The sequence below is a fragment of the Mus caroli genome, unplaced genomic scaffold (genome assembly GCF_978045245.1).
Source record: "Mus caroli unplaced genomic scaffold, Mus_caroli_1 scaffold_7, whole genome shotgun sequence".
NCBI classification, from domain to species: domain Eukaryota; kingdom Metazoa; phylum Chordata; class Mammalia; order Rodentia; family Muridae; genus Mus; species Mus caroli.
Genome location: NW_028227262.1, coordinates 61848389 through 61867303, shown reverse-complemented (window position 1 = coordinate 61867303; position 18915 = coordinate 61848389). Strand labels below are relative to the sequence as shown.

Below are 18915 nucleotides of genomic sequence, written 5' to 3'. Positions count from 1 at the left end.
GTGCTGTGGTGCTGCTCTGTGCTGTGATGGTGCTCTGTGCTGTGGTGGCGCTCTGTGCTGTGGTGCTGCTCTGTGCTGTGTAGGTGCTCTGTGCTGTGATGATGCTCTGTGCTATGATGGTGCTCTGTGCTGTGGTGATATCAGCTCTGTGCTGTGGTGGTGCTCTGTGCTGTGTAGGTGCTCTGTGCTATGATGGTGCTCTGTGCTGTGGTGATACTCTGTGCTGTGCTGGTGCTCTGTGCTGTGTAGGTGCTCTGTGCTGTGGTGGTGCTCTGTGCTGTGATGGTGCTCTGTGCTGGGTGATGCTCTTGCTGTGGCGATGCTCTACACATTCTTCCTCCATCAGTACCATCTTCAGGGCGTTGAGAGTGGTAGAACAGAACTTTCCTGTCTTTCCTTTTTATACTTTGAACAACAAACCACGGTCAAAAGCTGTGGATTGCTGTCGATGAAATATGCTGTAGGTGAAATATAAGACTAGAGCCTGTGGTTAGGCAGTGGGAAAAGAAGGCAGGCTGAGAGTTTTAGAGATAGGACAGAGAGGGACAGACAGAAAGACAGAGAAGATGGAGGAAGAGGATGAACCAGATCCACATGGCTTGAAATAGCCACAGGTAGCTATGAATATCATAGAAGGGATAGAATAATCTAGGACAATTTGTCTTATCTAAGTGGGCAGCTTGTTTCATATCAAGCTCTGAGTTCATTGTGTGTGCGTTTTATGAGTTGAGAATTTACTGTTATAAATCTGACTGATAAACTACAAGCCTCTAGAGTTTTGATTTTACTGGGTTACAGGGGATTTGTGACAGCTAGCCACAGGGGAGAGATGACTGAGAATACAGCGGTTCAGTGGCAAGCCAACCACAGCAATTGGGACGGTACTGCCTCCTGGGGCAAGCCACGGGAGCAGGGAGACCATTGTGGCCAGAGAGTAGTCAGCGATATTGTTGGTTGATTGGTTTTATAATTAACTCAACAAAGGGCAGGTGGCATTAGCTATAGTTGAGAAAACAGATGATTGTGCCTGATCCCCCTCTAAAGAGCAAATAAACTCATTTTCATTTTGTTGAAGTAAAATAGCAATAACAACAATGACAATAATAATTCATAGTCTTGACTCTTCACTATACAAATCCACACCCCTAAAGTCATTTCATAGTTAGAAACCTTTGCTCTGAGGCTTTGCAGACAAGTTTCGTCCACTGGAGGGTGACTCAGGATGGAACCCAAAGCCCTGGTCACACAGCCACGTACCACAAGAAAGATTCACCTGCTTCAGGCAAGAGGTGCCTTTTACTAATTATTTTTTTCTTTGTTGTTGGTATGTATGTATGTATGTATGTATGTATGTATGTATGTATGTGTGTGTGTGTGTGTATGGGTGTTTGTTTGCATATATGTATGGGCAGCATATGTATATATGGTGCCCTCAGAGGGTGTCAGGTCTCCTGGAACTGTAGCTACAGAGGTTTGTTAGCCATGGTGTGGATGCTGAGTCCTCTGAAAGAGCAGCCAGTTCTCTCAGCCACAGAGCCAGCTTTTATTAATTTTACCAAACCCCCTTTTACTAATTCTAATAAAAGTGTTTCATAGATTGTCAATATCCTTGCTCAATTTCTGTTTTCTGTTTTCTTTACTTGAATATAATTTTCTCACTCATTTTGCTTTCATAAATATTGTTTGATTCCAACAGTTCCAACAGTTCAGCCTCTCCCAGCAGCCCTCAGTTGGCCAGCACTGGAGAGTGAAGTAACATTTTCTGGCCATGTTTCAGAGTGACCAGAACCATCTGACCAGGCAAGACAGCCACAGAGACAACAAAGAACTGAGGCCTTGGCCTAGCTCTGGCCTGGGGTCCTGAGATGTCACACACCTTAAATGTCTCCTTTGGAGCTGGTCATGCACTGGAAGATTCCAGTTCACTCTTCCCACAGTGGAATAACGCAATCCTTGGAGCACAGCACATGGTGGCAAGTGTCCTGGTGTGTTCCTTGTACACTCTCATCTTCTGTGTATTTGCTGAGGATTGTGGCACATCCCCTCAGATACCCTGTCCATCCTAGGAGGTAATCCTGCTTCCAGCTCACTAGGAGCATGAAGAAATGGAGTGGAGTTGACTGTCCCTGACACACAACTCAGACCCTCAAGGATCGGTCTTTGTCTTGGGCTTCTCCATCGACTTCACAAACTCCTTGACTTCTTCTTCCAAGACTCTGTTCCTCTTTTCAACGTCCTCCCGGGAGCGCTCCACATTTCGAAGGCTGATTTCCAGGGCCGCGAATTTCTTCCTCTCCCTCTCCAGTTCTTCATTGAGCCTCACCACCTTAGCCCAGACATCGTAATTTTCCTTCTCCAGGCTGCAAGGGAGGAAACCAAGGGAGAGCAGAGCATTCATTTTAAACCCTTCCTTCACAGACCTCCACCCATGTTCACGACCTCTTGTTCATTTGCCTTTTTGAGACACAAGGTGCCAGTCTAGCCATTGCCTTCTGTGTATGTTCTTCCTTCCAGAAGACTTTACAGAAAACCTCAATTCCCAAAGCACTCAGAGCCCCACTTAACACCCTGGAGACACCTCCTGGGTTACTGTGCTCCACGTCAGTTATATATATTGTACCATATTTTTAATCAGACAAAATATTTGAAAGAAGAAGCCATCTGTAATGAACAGATTTGTATTTCTACCTTAGAGCACTATGTTTTGCCCAGTTCAGCTAAGGCTGTGGACAGTATTCTAGATCCTCTCTACCCTGCTCCAGTGGATAGACATCCTGGACCAAAAGCCCTTCCTAACCAAGACCCTCCTGGGACCAAGATTTGGAAAGGCAAAGGGAAACATATTTTGGGGACCAGAGTCCCACTAAAATTCTAAATCCTGCTCAGGGTGGGTGAACTATAAATTTCCTGAATTTTCATGACATTCATTGCTACTGGCTGAAATCCTAATACAGCCCCAGGTGCCCTCCCAAGCTCTGGGGAACTAACCCCTAGGAATGAATGAACGTAGTTTATTTCTCAAGCCTAAGGAGGAAACTTCCGATCTGTGGGTGAAATCCAAATTGTGTGATTGGGAATTTCAGAATTTCCTCCCCTGGGTGCTACCCTCCTCCCCAAGCTCATTCTGTGACTCCTGTCCCCTCCTCCTCCCCAGCAGCCTGCCCATAGTCATCTACAGACTGAGGTTCCCCTCTGAGCCCATGCCTCACGTTCTGAGTTCAAGAGCCATGGCTGGCTCTGTGTGGACCACTCCCTCAGAGCTGTGCCTGCCCCTGTCTGTCTTGCTTTTCCTACAGACCTTTTCCTCATTCCTCCAGAGCCTCCCATTATAGAGTCAGTCTTCTCCTCTGGCTTTTCATTCTTTTCTGGCTTGGAGAAAGTGGGATGCTGGGATGGATCTTGACCACTGATTGCAGGGGAGAGTAGAATCTCCATGGACTTGAGAGCCGGACTGACCTGGGTTCAAGGTTCAAAGCCCGGCCCCACACTAATCAGCTATGTGGCCTTCAAGAATGCGTTGAGACTTTTGGAACCCCTGATTCTTCTGATCAGTGGGGTGCTTCCTATGTGGATTGAATCAGAAGGCATTGCCCAGCTGCTAATTCTCCTGCCTCTGCCATGGATGGGCTAACGGGCGACTTAGAGACCCTTATGTATTTGGAAACACAGACATCTCTATGGCAGTCAGTCCTTTTCCTGATTCTCACTGGCACTCAGGCTAGGGCACAATCAGAGCCTTATCTGGGACTGATTTTCTACCGGATAAGATGTCACCCAAGTCTTATAACTCCACAAATGGTTGATTTCAGGTTTTCAGACAAAAAAAAAACATGCTTTGCTTGGGGGCCATCCCCCTATATGGGACAATGGATGGAAACTCACAATAGTCTTTCTTTCTGGTACCTAAATCTTAATAAAAGTATCCATAAATATGAAAGTAGATTAACCTCATTATGACAAGTTTCCTGTGTGTCAAGTTGGACAAGGTTACCTCTCTGAGAAAGAATTTGCAGCCCGGTGTGGTGGTGCACTCCTTTAATCCCAGCACTTGGGAGGCAGAGGCAGGTGGGTGTCTGAGTTCAAGGCCAGCCTGGTCTACAGAGTGAGTTCCAGGACAGCCAAGGCTACACAGAGAAACCCTGTCTCAAAAAACAAATTTTTTTTTGCCTCAGAAGAAAAATGGGGAGGGGATCACAACAATACCAACGTGGCATGACAACCCTAAGGTGGCACACACACCTAGGCAGTAACCATCAGCTAATTAACCGTAAAACCCACCCAACAAGAGGGAAGCCTGGTACAGAAGCCTAGCTAACTAGTGAAGTCATGGATCTCGGAGGAAAACCTACAATCACCACATTACTGAACCATCATAAGCCCTAACAACAGTCTAATGTGTCCTCACACCCACAGGTAAGAAGCCCTAACAACAATCTAATGTGTCCTCACACCCACAGGTAAGAAGCCCTAACAACAATCTAATGTGTCCTCACACCCACAGGTAAGAAGCCCTAACAACAATCTAATGTGTCTTCACACCCACAGGTAAGAAGCCCTAACAACAATCTAATGTGTCCTCACACCCACAGGTAAGATTAGTCTTCACCACTCGTCAAGGAAGCTTCCCTCTTTGAAACCAAGACCATTACAGAAAACCACAACCAATCAAAATGCAGAGTTGTGGATTCTAACCCCAGCGGATAGATCCTACAAAACACTCCCACGTCTAAGGCTCAGGGAACCTTGTGGAGAAAGGAGCAGAAAGACTGTTAAGAGCCAGACAGTCAGGGAGTTTGCTGGGGGATCCTGTCTCCTACCACTCAGAAGCTAAAGTCATAAAGCCTCACCAACATGGCTGCCCAAATGTAAACATGCCAGTGTGAATCAGGGAAGGCCCACAAGACCTCAATCCTACACAAAGAACAACAGGCCACCCAGGGGTGCCTTGATGGCTCTAGAGAAGAGCATACCAACTGTTCCTCAATACCAGATGGTCGGCACTGATAACATACACTAATATGGAGAACAAGGAAATTCCCCAACTCAGTTACACATATTCACCCTTGAGGCTACATGGGTTTCATATCTATGTTTCCATGGACCTCATCGGAAGTGTAAGGATTCTCACTAACTCACCTGTCACATCTCTCTCCCTTGGTCCTTTATTAGGGTTGGCTGCTACAGAATGCTCTGTCCCCTTTATACCGGGACATTTTGGAAGGTGGGGACAGTATCCTTCCTACTAAACACAGAAGTCAAGTGCACGCGGCCCTCGGCACATGACTTACTTTTTTATCTGTTCCTCATACACCTGCTTCTGGGTTTCTATTTCCTTCTGTAGGTTCTGGACTGTCCTCTGCAGAGAATCAAGGTCATCCTCGCCAGAGTTCTTGCTTCCAGCCTCCATTTCAGAGTCTGTGCTAACAAGAGCATCTCTCTTGGAGTCACTGGCATGGGGAGAGAGTGCACCTGCTGGGTTCCCTTGGGACTGTGGTGAGGTGGGGACATTATCATAGGTAGAAGTCCGCTGGTCATTGGAAAGGTGGCGCAAGTCTTGGGACATAGTTCGCCTGTGCCCTTCTCCTGCCTTAGCCTCTGAAGATGGAGACCAGAACTCATTTTTAAAGATTTCCAGTTTGCTGCTGGTGGTGCCTTGGAATGCAGACGTCAGGAAACACTTCCGGTTGGGAAGCGTTTGAGTCCTTTTACGGGATTGCATCTTCCATTCTCCTGGGTTTTCCCTGGGGGCTTTTCCGCTGTCTTCCTGATGCTGGTCACCGGGCAGTGGTCCAGTGGGACTGGTGGCATCAGGACTACTTGCCTGAAAAAAATAGTCATGGATGTTATATAAGGTTTTTTTCCTTCTGTGTGCCACACTCCTAAGGATTAGAGACCAGGAAGGAAGTGTTTCCTGGTCACACACCTGTGACACCCTCAGTACATCACCTCAGTTAATTTTCTGTGTGATAACTTGCCAAGAGGATATTACAGTTCAGGGACTCTAGCCATTCAAGAGCTAGAGAGGAAGCATGGACTAAAACCATTTGCTTGGTTGGTGTAAAAATCTCGAGCTAGGAGCCTTTCATGAACTTGGGAGGTTTTGTCAGTTAGTTGTGACTCAGAGCCCGAGACCCATAAGAGAAGTTCAGCAAACTCCAAGGAATGTCTTTCCACAACCTCCAAAATTAAGAACAAAACCACACAAACGCCATATGCTAAGTGAAAAGCTGGCAAGCTTTGCGAAGTGTTTCACAGGCAATAAAGGTCTCCTGCTGGCAACTCCCTGTGCTGTCCCACGCTTATACTGATTGGAAAGGAAAAGATCAATGACCAGGAAGAAGCTGGCAAAGAACTTCAAGGAGACATTCAATTTGCCAGAATCTAGAATCACTATAGAAACGATCCTCTTGGGGCAGCAGCCAGGAATGTCTAGAGTAACAGAGGTGGGAAGACCCACGTTACCTGTGGGCAGAACCAATCCTGGACTGAAGAGAAAGGAGAATAGGGACTGGGTGACAGCGTTCACCTCTCTGTTCCCTGACTGTGGAGCCAGCCACTGCGCCCAGCACCCAGCACCTCAAGCCCTCGCTGCCATGGGTTCTCTGCCGCTGTGGACTGTAACCGCCAACCACACACTGGCATGACGCTCTCCTCTCCTAAGTAGCCCTACACTTGTCAGCCGATCCCTTCCTATGATTTGGGGTTTTTTGTTTGTTTGTTTTGAACCATGTGGTTGTATATAAAACCAAATTGAAAAGAAAAAGAAAAAAAAAACAAAATGAAAAAAATCATTTCCCACTTAAGATGGGAAAGTCAGGGGCTGGGATATTTCCTAGCCCATCCCATGCTTCAGTTGTGGCATGTGTTCTTGCAGTGGGAATAGGACCTGGGGCTTGCAGCCCTGCCCTAGAGTATGCTAGTGCTGACACCTTGGTCAAACTCTCTTGCCTCAGATCCTCAACCAAAGGACATGTGCGCTGCATTGTCCCCAGAGTCGGGGTGTGGAGCTGATTCAATTACTTGCTCAGCACAGACTGTTGTTCTGTTGTCACAGGCTACTGTTGAAGGAGCCACGCCTTAGCTGTCAAGGACTGTGGGTGACTGGTTAACAAAACTTTAAATCGTAATGCAGTTTAGAGTTCTAGTAAGATGCCCGTGGCCATACAAAACCCATCTAAAACAAAACTACAACCACCACAACTTATTGCCCTCCCCCAACCCCCATCTTTAACGGAGTCATAGGTAGCTCTCTTGGTCAGCTAGAGATTTGAATTTTATTACTTGGCCCCATTTAAAAAAACAAACAAAAAAAAAAACCAAAAAAAACCCAAAAAAACCAAGCTGCTATAAAAAGTCTACAGATTCCATTAAAAAACATTTGTTCCTCTAAATACATGAAAATATTTGACCTTTGTGAGTTGGGGCCCTCTAATAGTCTACCCATTGGAGACTGCAGAGTCTAGTGACTCTGTGAACGTGATCTCCAAGCCTTCTGTCCAAGCGAGGGGCTGACATTGTCGAGGCAGCTTATCAGGGAATGAGAAAGACCACACGGACACATCCCTGCTCTGAGGAAGAAATCACGTTCATCATGAGCAGGACACCCATGCCCTCTGGACTTTCCCTCGGAATGCTCGGCAGCTCTTACCCAGACACATGCAATGCTGCAGTTATTTTCTCTGTCGAACTTCCCTGGGTTTTTGTCTTGGAGATGATTTTAGGAAAGACCCAGAGAGTCAGCCTGCAGGCAGTTCTCGCACATGTCACTAGCCCAGGCTTTCCAAATGTGTTCTGACAGGTCACTGCCAACTCTACACATGGCCCCAGCATCACCCACCGCTCCTCAAACTGCTGCCTCAGAATGACCAGACTAAAGGAGGAGTCTGAGGGGCAGCAGGCATCTTACTGTGTTACTGAAGCTGTCTGTCCTAGAAAGGGGTGGGTCTTCCGTGGCATCCCACCCCACAGAGCTTCGCGGCACTGGAGCCTTCTTGGCATCGTTTTTCTGGGCAGGGGGTGAGATCGGTGCATCCTTAGACTTGGGGAAGAGGACTTCGTGGTCTCTGATCATCATGGTCATCACTCTTTGGATCTGAGGAGTCCCTGAAAGAAAGAAGAGATTTGCCGTGCTGGTACATGGAGCAGGCTCCTGGAAGCACCCAAGAGTTGCTGCCCACCAATAGGGTATTTCCCCATTGGCCCTAATGCCACAGGCTTCGTTTGCTCTCATGGGACCTGTTTTAATTGTTTGGGGTAAAATATTTTTAGTGAGAGGATGTCTAAAATGAGAATATATAAGGGGGTGAGCAGTGAGCATTGAGGACACTTTACACCTATATTTCCTTGGATCAGTTTTTATCAGACAATAGATGTAATAATAACAGGCAGGGTGGGGGGAGGGTGATATCTTTCTCTTCACCTGTGGTCCTCAATACGGTCTGTCTTGTTATTACTCCTGAAGCAAATGGATGTCAGGGACACTTCCTCCCCACATGCATGCACGAGTCTTCTCAGCCAGGACTTTTGCTTATTGAGCCAAGACACAACCTTAGAAAGCTTTCAGCCGAGCTTTACAGCAACAATTTTGTGAAACCGGCTTGTAAAATAAAACCCTGTTTGCTCGTCTTGGCTAAGGGTATGTTAAAGTCATCAAAGGACTGGCAAGCACTAGTTAATTGGTTTGAGGTTAGACTGCTGTGATCCGTGACCATTGAACAGGGGACCTAATTCCTGTGCTGCTGACCTCATGGGGGATGTCAGAAGAGGTCAAGTAGGCAAGCTCGGTAAGCGGCAGGACATCAAATGGGCACTAGGGGGCAGTGTTCTCGCTGTCACGCCTAGCGAGCCGCTTCCCTGCAGGATCAGCCTGTGTACCTCTCATAATCACAGCCGGGTCTTCAACCTTCGACCTGATGAGGTTCACCCCGATCACAGTGGCCAGGTTGTCCACGCTCATCTTGTTGACGGCACAGTTCAGCTGGATTTCATGCAGAAATCTGTGGGCAACAGGAAGCCCCATCTTAGACAATGGGAAGTGCCCATGAGAGAGAGCCTGAGTGCTCCCGGGACCCAGCGGTAGGTTCACTTGTGGAATTATAGCTTTCCCCTGTTTCTGGAATGGAGTGAACTGGCTCTGCCTGTAAGACTTTCTGGAAGTTCACAGACCAAGGAGAGAGGAGGAGCCATGGCCTGTTCAGTTGCCGGGGGAGTGGGGAGGGGCAGGCTGGAGATGGAGAATCTCACAGCAAGGGTTGCTTAGGAGGAAGAGGTGACTTTAAGGATTCAGATGGGTGTCCAACAGCTTCATTGATTTGCCTTTTTCACTCACTTCTCAGTTCCCATCCCACTCACGTCTCCAGAGAGGAAAACTGAGGAGTCTGTGAGCATCTCTCACTCCCAGCGGCTGCTCAATTCTACTATACTTCCACCCATTAGAAGGCCTGAAATCCTTAGATGTGTTAGAAAAACAAAAACAACTAAACAGATAGGTAAAGGAATTCTGGATATTTTTAAAAAGCATTCAAAGGGGGTAGACTGAAATATCATAAAATTTAGGTGATTTATAAAATTAATTTCTTAAGAACTTTATTTGTAAAAATTAGGAGAAATAAGAAATCGTATGTTCAAATGATGAAAATTATGAGTTATTATGGGATAATTTATTCTGGGATAAAGGACATGCTTTTCATGGGTATAAAACCATTCCTGCAGTTTCACTGCAGTAGAAAAGATGCATCAGAAGATAAAACACCCAAGAGAAGGAAGGCATCACTGGACGAGGGGCTGCATTAGTGCTGGTCCTTATTCACAGTTCTTGTCTCTTTGTGGTTTCCAGATTAAGTCAGAATCATCTTTACAACTTGGAAATTACATCACAGTATTTTTGAAAATGACAAAATGGAGGTGTGTATGGGGTGAAGGTGTCCACCACAGCAGACCTGGGCTGATCCACATGTCAGATGTCGCCATGAGGACCTCACACAGTAGGTTCCCACAGAGGACTGCAGGAAACTATAAATGGTGGCCTAGAATGAATGTTTCCAGGGTGGTAGTTTCAGGGATAACAGGCATTCCAGGTTCTCTTGCATGACCTGGGGCAGGTCTGAAGGAAGAGTACATGTGTTCTGTGTATAGGTTCTTAGGGACCCCTGATGTGCCCTCTGTCAATAATACGCAAACAAAGTTGAGCTTCTACAGTTTTGGACCAGAATCTGTGACCTTAGAAAGCTTCCTCTTCTAACGGGGACTTCTCTTTGCCATGGCTGGAAACTGTGGCTCCACACCTGGATGCTCACCTGCAGACGTAGCTCAGGAGGTTGTAGTTGTCTCGGGGAAGGGTAGAGAGCTGCTTCGCCAACTCCTGCTGAGCCTGGAAGAGACGTTTGACACTGGTAAATAAGCCTACTGCCCGCTTGTCAGCAGTGAGTATAGAGACATCACTGGTCGGTCTATCTGTATAGGAAGAACACATTGGTTATCTCTCCTGTTCCCATAGTTTTGTGAGTTAAAATGTTTGGAAATAACTATGAATTCCCAGAAAGTTGATGCCCAGACTGGTCTTGAACTCCATATGTAGCCAGTGGTGAATTTCGACTTCTGATTCTCCTGCCTCTACCTCTGGAGTGCGAGCTACCACAGCCCGTCTATGCTGGTTGAGAATCGGACCCAGGGCTCTGTATGTGCTCAGCAAGCACTCTACCAACTGAGATATACTCCCAGCTAGCATATATTTTTTGTATTGTGCATTTATAAAGTCTGTTTTCGGTAATGTTGCTCACCCACTCCTGACCTCCTTCCTGACCTAGAGCTCCTGTAAGTGCGGACTATCTGATAATGGACACTCGTGATAATGTTCTCAATGAATGAGATACAATGATCCACAGTGAAACCACAACCTAATATCTCAGAAGTAGTGAGCAAATGATTCAGCTGAGAACTTCTGGGAAGCAGGCCAGACTGGCCGTGCTGCAAGGCGTGCACTGGGAAGGGCAGCTCAAGTTCTACAATGGCTACAGATTTCACATGTGGCCATTCTATGATCGCGTGGGCCAGGGAAAGGTACGACAGGACTTTTTGCCCTTGTGGACTACAGCTGCCTGCAGAGTCTGTGATCACCTCTGATGACATGTGAGATGACATGCAACGTGACTCTTTTTAGGTGTTTTTCAAGCCTTATCATTCACAAAGGAGATCTTAAATGCCCCTGTAAATCAAGGGTTTTCATATCCTCTGTCAACCCTACAATACCCACAACTCAAATGCCCACAGTATATACAACCTAGTTTTTCCTTCTTGGAAAAAACAGCTACACTGTTGGCTGAATCGTTGCTACTCTCTTGCTATCCGAGTTTTGAAATGTAGAATAGTCTTTTGTGCCAGAATCCTTATAACCATGGCTCCCACAGGCAGTTAGCCCAGGAAATTCCACTAACTATTTTCTCACTGGCCCAGGTATCCTGTGACTCAGACTATATCACAAACACCAAAGAACAGAGAAGAAACGGCTCAACAACAACAACAAAGTAACAAATTAGTTTCATGTGCCTCGCTCCTCTGTACAATCCTAGGCAATGCAGACAACAACGTGGTGGAAATTTGTGCTGTTCCATACAGTAGCTAATTGTTGCGTGTAGCTTTTTAAGTGTAAATAAAATCAAGAATTTGACTCTTCCGGTATAGTAGCCATGTTTGAGGTTAGCACATGTGTACTGGCTAGTTTTGTGTCAACTTGACACAGCTGGAGTTATCACAGAGAAAGGAGCTTCAGTTGAGGAAATGCCTCCATGAGATCCAACTGTAAGGCATTTTCTCAATTAGTGATCAAGGGGGAAAGGCCCCTTGTGGGTGGTGCCATCTCTGGGCTGGTAGTCTTGGGTTCTATAAGAGAGCAGGCTGAGCAAGCCAGGGGAAGCAAGCTAGTAAAGAACATCCCTCCATTGCCTCTGCATCAGCTCCTGCTTTCTGACCTGCTCGAGTTCCAGTCCTGACTTCTTTTGGTGATGAACAGCAATATGGAAGTGTAAGCCGAATAAACCCTTTCCTCCCCAACTTGCTTCTTGGTCATGATGTTTGTGCAGGAATAGAAACCCTGACTAAGACAACATGGAACAGTGTTAAGATTACATCACCATGGAAATCCTATTGGTTTAAGTAAATACACCAAGTCTTATAGAGAATGCATGAGGTGCCTGTTCATAGTTACCAGCCGGACTGGGTTTGGAGTGGCCAATGGATGCATCTACAAGAGTGTCTCTGTCTCGGGAGAGGTTGGACTGCAGTGGGAAGACCCACCATGCTGGCAAGCAGTAGCAGCCCATAGTCTGGGATTTTGGTAAGAAGGTGAAAGCAAGCTGAGGACAGGCCTTCATCTCCCTCTGATCCCTGATTGCAGATACAGCATGACCAGCGGCCCACACCCCTGCTGCCATGCCTTCTCCACCACCACAAACTGTATCCTGGAGCCGAGACTTCCATACATTGCTTCTGTCTAGCACTTTGCCACAGCAATGAGATAGCCACTAATACACTGCATAATTTACCAAATGGAAGGATGGCAGGCAAATCCAAGGCTTGTGTAGTGTTTTACCAGGGAGAATGACAGACACATTGGCCTGGCTCTGCTGCTGCTGCAGAGTTCCAGTCTGATAAAGTATCCTTACCAAGGGGTGTGGCCCCCACTCTCACCTACTAGAGCCCTGTTTAGAAAATTCATTGCTTTTTTGCTTTCTTCTAAGTAAGGCAGTCAGCTAGAGAGACACCAACCTTTGCCTCGTCTGCGTTCATGAGCTGCCCACAGAGCAGGAACCCCTCGTACTGACTCCAAGGAACCACAGGCTCTGGCAGGTCCCGGAGGTAGAGCTTTAATAGAGAGGCCACCGTGTGCACATCTGTGTCCCTGAAAGAAAATAAGCGGTACTTAGTGGACAGGCCCTCCCCCCTGCCCTGAGGGACCTTGGGGTCAGAGCATGGACTAGAGAGGGGCAGGTTACAAAGGACCAGAGCTTGACAAAGTCGAAGCAGCCCCAGACAGCAGCTTCTAGAACAACTCCAACGTACTTCCCTCTGCTTCCACACAGCTAGCTGCCTTAAGGTTCCCCTTTTCATTACATTCTCTTTAATTATTTTTGATCGTTTCTGCATTTTTCAGACCACTTAGTACCTTCCAATTAGCGATGTTTTTTCCATGATTCCAGTAGTAAACTGTACCTAGTTTCACCAGGCCACAGCACTGAGAATATACACATTGCCAGACACTGTGGTGGATGCTGGCATGTGAGAAGCCCAGGACAAACTCAGGAGGTCAGAGTGTAGAAAGTGACAGCTCGGGAGACACAGTGACTGTTCAGATGAAGACAAGTCAGATGATGGGGGAGATCGAAAAAGCGCATGTGTATCCCCCCCAGAGAGGAATGGTGCCCCGCCCCCCCACCCCCCCACAGTCTGAGATGACATTCGGTTGAGTGTGGGCAAGGCACGGCTCTGTGGCTCAGCTTCTGGTGTTTATAGCAAATGTTGCCTCAACTTGGGATGCAGATCTGGCCTACAACGTGCATTTTTGTAGGGCTGCGAGCTGGAAATTATTACTACTTTTTTAAGTGCCTGGGGGGGGGATCAAAAGCCATCTATCTCAGGACAGGTGAAACTTATACATACTCGCAGCTACAGTATCAATAAGTTAAGTTTTGGAGGAACACAGCCCCGCTTGTTCACTTACATACTGCCATTGCTTCGTTAGTGTGAGAGAACAGTAACAGTGACAAAGTCACTTTATCTGAAGAGCCTACATATGTAACCATGGCCCAGCCTGCAAGGCTGGCTGGCTCCTGCATTTTCAGAGGGATTGCATTTATTCTGTTAATAGAAAAACTAAATCTGGATCCACCACGTACCCTTAAAATGGGGATGTGCTCTGAGAAGTGTGCCATTAGGCAATTTAGTCACTGTATGATATTCATAGATCCAGGTGGGATTGGCTGCTCCATTCCTAAACTACATAGGAAGTACTCTTGTGATCTGTCAATTGAAGCATTTGAGGCAGTTACAAATATGAACACGTGTACGTGTGTGTGTGTGTGTGTTTTGTTTTTGTTTCTGCTCTTGGTTGCCAAGAACTTTGACTTTGACTTCTGCACCAACCCAACCCCACCACACCCCATTCCTATCTCCCCAATCCATTCAACCCCTGCCTCTGCATCCTGTGAACTTGCTACCTCTGAAAAAGAACACAGAGCTTCATAGAAAACGGTCTGCACTCCAAGGCAGGAAATTTGGGCCAGGGGAATGTTCCCTTAACATGGATATTCTAAAATGCCCTATCCTATTGAGTCACTGTCTAAAAATACCCCTGAGAAAAACCCAGCTGGGGAAAACCTTTAACGAAAGCACCTGAGCAGGTGACAGAAGACCTGTGACCTGGGAATCTGCAGGGGAAGGATTCTCTGAGGTGTCCCCTGGCACAGTCTATCCAGTGTCTTTAGCATGTTTGTGGCCTCTGCTCTACCTGATCTGCAATGAAGCTCCTGCATCCTAATCCTCCATCTCAGATGAGCCCCTCACGGTCTCCTCTTTCCACTCTGGATCTGAAAGCCACTCCCATTCCCAGCCCCTGTCCTGCCCATCTTATCCACAGCCAGCATGGCCCCAACATACAGAACACACCCATAGGATGAGTAGAGACAAAAAAAATTTCAGTGAGAAACATAGCATCAGAAAAAAGGAGGAAAAAGAGACCCTTAAAGGGAAACCTCAGCTTTAAAAGATGTTTTATTGCAAAAGGCTGAAGATAATATAGAAAGGGAGACTGGTGGTGGCACACACCTTTAATCCCAGCACTAGGGAAGCCAAGGGAAGTAGATCTCTGAGTTCACGGCCAGCTTGGTCTACAGAGTGAGTTCTAGGACAGCCAGGGCTACACAGAGAAATTCTGTCTCAAAAAAAAAAATTCTTGAGAAAGAAATTCTTTCTCAAGAAAGAAAGACAGAAATAAAAAAGAAAATGAAAGAAAAGAAGAGAAAAGAAAAGGAAGAAAAGAGAAAAGAAAAGAAAAGAAAAGAAAAGAAAAGAAAAGAAAAGAAAGGAAAAGAGAAGAATTATAGCCATAGACACAACAGAGGTAGTTTGAAGATTATATTATATAGTCTTATTAGAAAGCCCAATTAGTTTTGACAAGGGTGATGCTAGCAGTGCCTCAGCTTAGCTGGCTAACTGCTCATTCTGGTCTACTGGGTCTCATCATCAATGTCCTTTTTCCTGGGGACTTCTCGAGTTCCACCAGACCGTGTCAAGCCCTCCTTCTCTAAATTCTCAGTTATCTCTAGTTGTCATTTTTAGCACTAACACAGTGGAACTGATGCTGATTTCTCTGTATGGGGGGCACCCCACTGTGTTAATGCGGAGTCCAGGGTCATCCTTAGAATCTAAGTCTCCAAAATCATTTCTCCTGAGATGGCCATCCCTCCAAACCAAAGGATCAACCTGAAGTGACGTTCTTGTCCATTCTGAGTCCTGAGCCATCTTGCTGGCCCTGCCCAGTTGTCTTGGAACTTCATGTACACCATGTAGCCTGCCTGTCTGTTCTCACAGAGAGTCACAGGCATGGGTTACATCAGTGCTGTGACCAGGGGGCATCCAAGCCTAGTAAAACCTGACGAGGACATTGAAAAAAACTGTCTTTGCATGTGTATGTTGTGATGTGCATATTTATGTATGTTCACATGCATGTGGGTGCACATACATATGTGTGCATGTTCACATGCACATGAGTACATGTACATGTATATGAATGTTTCTATGGAGGCCAGGAATTGACATTAGTGTCTTCTTTGGTCTCTTCCCACCTTATGTATATGGAGGCACAGTCCTTCACTTGAGCCCCAAAGTTCAGAGATTTGTTCAATCTAGCTATCCAGCTTGCTCTGGGGAGACCTCCTGTCCCAGCCTCTGAACGACTGGCATTACAGACAGTAATGCCCACCCTCCAGTTATTGCTGCGGACCTGAATCGCACCCTCATCTTTTCTTGTGTGGGGAACTCTTTAACCATGGATCCATCCCGCTAGCCCTACAAGGAGGCTTTTACATTTGTGCTCCTCTACTTGGTGAGAACCATGCACACCTGTGCTAGAATGTGCACACCTCTCCACTAAGCAAGAGCCCCATGCTTCTTCTGCCCAGTGAAAATAACAGCAGCAGACCATCAGGTGGACCAAGTGTATGGCCGTGTAGAAGATGGAGGTGGTGCCCACTGGTCCTACAGTTGGGATGCCAGGCAAGAGCTTCTTGGCCTTACAACTCCCTCTGTATCTCATTGATGGATAAAAAAAATTATGGTTAGGGTTCAGAAGAGCAAAAACTATAGGGAAGGTTTAGTTTATCACACAGCTATGCCTGTGGCAAAAGTCTGCTAAGCCTTGGTCAGCTATAGGTGCTGGGACATACTCTTTGAAGAAACCTTGGCATTAAATCCATTGGAAGTTAGTGAAATGACAAGAACAAAAAGAATTCTACATTCTTTTCCAAATAAGACTTGTCCACTCAAGCGGCATATGGACCCAGGAGTTGGTCATAGGACTCTGTCTCTCTGTCTCTCTCTGTGTCTGTGTATGTATGTGTGTGCATGCACGGGCGCTTTCCTCCTCCTTATAAACTCTGAATTTCATGGGAATTAAAGGCCACAGTGCCACCACTCATAGCAACCTGACTGAGTGTAAGCTGGCATCAAAGCAGTCATTTGGAAAATCCCAGCAATTGTGTCTTTTCTTTTGGATAACGGACTTCACTTTCCAAGCAGTAATCCATACACATCTTTCTATCAACTTCAATATAATTAAAAATTAGGAGCTGGGCAGTGGTGGCGCACGCCTTTAGTCCCAGTACTTGGGAGGCAGAAGCAGGCAGATTTCTGAGTTTGAGGCCAGCCTGGTCTACAAAGTGAGTTCCAGGACAGCCAGGGCTATACAGAGAAACCCTGTCTCGAAAAACCAAAAACCAAAAACCAAAAACCAAAAAAAAAAAAAAAAAAAAAAAAAAATTAGGAAGAAAACTGGATACAGTGACAGTGAGCCTACTGGAATAGGTACCTGCTTATAAAATGTAACTGTCTGTGCTGTTAAAAGGACCCATAACTTGCTATAGTTCCAATGCTAACTACATCGCTGTTTGCATAAACTACATGAGAGATTAACCTATGGTATAATAAGGGAAGGAGAGATAGTCCTATGTCAGATCAAACTAAGACCATAACAGAGTCGGCATGGAGAGAAACAGAAGGCCTCAGAGATGCTTCAGTAAAAACAAAGCAAGCAAGCTGGGCTGCGTTGGTGAACAGAGTGAGGCTGAAAGGGAAGAGCGTGAGACTCCGGCACAAGAATGACTCAACCTCCATAACTTTCCCCTTTGTACTCAATAACTCTAGGGGATTTCAACATGTGTAAACCAGTTGGCATTCAGGCCCATTGTACCAAATCTTGTTTGGTGAGATGCTCATTTGGAAAGAGTGGTTGGTCTTAAGCGGGCAGTACAAGTGTGTTCAGGGAATTAGGTAGTGCACAGTCAACAGAGCAGTGTGTGCAGTGTGTGGTGGGGCTGTACAGCTAAGCGTGGCAGAGGACATCTTTGCTGGGAGCCTGGAGAATGAGATGAACTGTGAGAAATGTCACCACACCAGCTATGCTCCATATAGGGCTGGACACCTTTGATGAGGGTAAGGGCAAATGCCAGGCTGCCACAGGGGTGTGTGTGTGTGTGTGTGTGTGTGTGTGTGTACTGCAGTCAGAAGGCTCAGAGCTGAGTTCAGAATCACATGTGAGAATTACTAGTTCAGCCACCTCTGGAATGCTGGAGAAGACACAGATGTGCTGATCCCCCCCTTTATGTACTTAGTGCTGCTCTTCATGATTTTGGTCTGCATGACAAGGACGACCTTAGGTGAAGCCTCAGCTCTCCCTCATGCTCCCTGCCTGCCCCTTCCCTCACATCCTAAGCATCACTTGACTCTGCCCAGAACATTCCCTCACATAAACCATCTGTACACTCTCCTAACTGTGCTCAGGCCCCCAAACCCAGAGTATCCAGCAGAACAGACTCCTTGTTCTCCTGACTCCCCTGTGATGGTTCTCCAGCTCCACTAGACCCTGTCTTTCCAGTCCGCTGGGCAGAGGCAGACAAGGCCTGTAAGGACAGCATACCTGTCAAAGGAGGGCCGCTCCCCCGCATCGAAAGCATCTCTCAGCTGCTTCACAAGGTTGTCCTGCCCCGGCAGGCGGAAGATGCCCTCTTCACTCACACCATGTTCCAGGATGAACTCAGCGCACTTCTCCACCAAGATGGGCACCAGGTGAGGGCCAAACTTCTGCTCATAGGCCACAGTCTCATCCAAACGCTGGCCAAACACCGCTGAGAAGAAGAAATATGGAATCCCTGAGTTATTCTGACCTTCATTGAATCAGTGGGTAGTCTAGGATTTTGCACATTTGTTCTGTGTTTTAAAAAATCATCATCATCATTATTATCATCATCATCATCACTATTATTATTTTACATGCATGGGTGTTTTTCTGCATGTATGTCTGGGTATCACATGTATGAATGTCCTTTGAGGCCAGATGGGACCCGAGTTACAGGTAGTTGTGAACTGCCTTGTGGGTGCTGGGAATCAAATCCAAGAGTTCCTCTGGGAGAGTATTCAGTATTCTTAACCACTAAGGCATTTCTTCAGACTCTTTTCTCTTTGAAAATATTATTTATTTTTTTTTCATTTAACTTTTGAGAATTTCATGCATTAATACTGTATTTACATCATTTTTCCACCCCCATTCCTCCACCTCCAACTCTCTCCATGTGCCTTGTGGCCCCCCTCCCCACCCCCACCCCCGCACCTCAGATCCATGGCCATTTCCTCTTTAATTATTGTTTCAGA

General features: G+C 46.4%; 1 protein-coding gene across 3 annotated transcripts in view; it reads right to left on the bottom strand.

The window, feature by feature from the left end:
• Positions 1 to 989: 989 nt before the first annotated feature.
• Arhgap25 (Rho GTPase activating protein 25) overlaps positions 990 to 18915 on the bottom strand; it is a 76773-nt gene continuing 58847 nt past the window's right edge. For all 3 annotated transcript variants that reach the window (XM_085840378.1, XM_085840379.1, XM_029478223.2), the window contains 7 exons: positions 18185 to 18392; positions 12763 to 12895; positions 10296 to 10369; positions 8875 to 8996; positions 7907 to 8103; positions 5289 to 5821; positions 990 to 2360 (listed from right to left, as the gene is read on the bottom strand). In XM_085840378.1, the coding sequence (XP_085696504.1) occupies positions 2147 to 2360; positions 5289 to 5821; positions 7907 to 8103; positions 8875 to 8996; positions 10296 to 10369; positions 12763 to 12895; positions 18185 to 18392 (1481 nt within the window). In that variant the 3' untranslated portion in view covers positions 990 to 2146. The remainder of the gene's footprint in view (positions 2361 to 5288; positions 5822 to 7906; positions 8104 to 8874; positions 8997 to 10295; positions 10370 to 12762; positions 12896 to 18184; positions 18393 to 18915) is intronic.